Raw genomic sequence first — 341 nt, forward strand, 5'->3', positions numbered from 1 at the left:
TCCCCCCCCCCCGGTGTCCCCTGACCCACTCTGCCCGCAGGGACGCCTACATCCTGGCCGTGATCAACAGCTCCCCCAGCTTCTTCGCCGGCTTCGTTGTCTTCTCCGTGCTGGGCTTCATGGCATCCGAGCAAGGCGTGGACATCTCCAAGGTTGCCGAGTCCGGTGAGTGCCGGGCGGTGGGTGACACCGGTGCTGTGTCCCCCGTGTCCCACCCTGCGGTGGCACCGCTGACCCTGCTCTCCCGCAGGCCCTGGGCTGGCTTTCATCGCCTACCCCAAAGCTGTGACGCTGATGCCCTTGTCCCCGCTTTGGGCCACGCTCTTCTTCTTCATGCTCCT

The 341-nt window shown here is 66.0% G+C and overlaps 1 protein-coding gene across 1 annotated transcript in view; it reads left to right on the plus strand.

The window, feature by feature from the left end:
* Window positions 1–335, plus strand: part of LOC104404266 (sodium- and chloride-dependent creatine transporter 1-like) — a gene marked incomplete at both ends in the record, with an annotated part of 1,359 nt that extends 1,024 nt beyond the window's left edge. Inside the window, 2 exons of the mRNA XM_010012653.1 lie at window positions 35–165; window positions 251–335. Of these exons, the coding sequence (XP_010010955.1) occupies window positions 35–165; window positions 251–335 (216 nt within the window). The remainder of the gene's footprint in view (window positions 1–34; window positions 166–250) is intronic.
* Between the last annotated feature and the right edge of the window lie 6 nt (window positions 336–341).

This window comes from Nestor notabilis, unplaced genomic scaffold (genome assembly GCF_000696875.1).
Source record: "Nestor notabilis isolate BGI_N333 unplaced genomic scaffold, ASM69687v1 scaffold20834, whole genome shotgun sequence".
Taxonomy (NCBI): Eukaryota; Metazoa; Chordata; class Aves; order Psittaciformes; family Psittacidae; genus Nestor; species Nestor notabilis.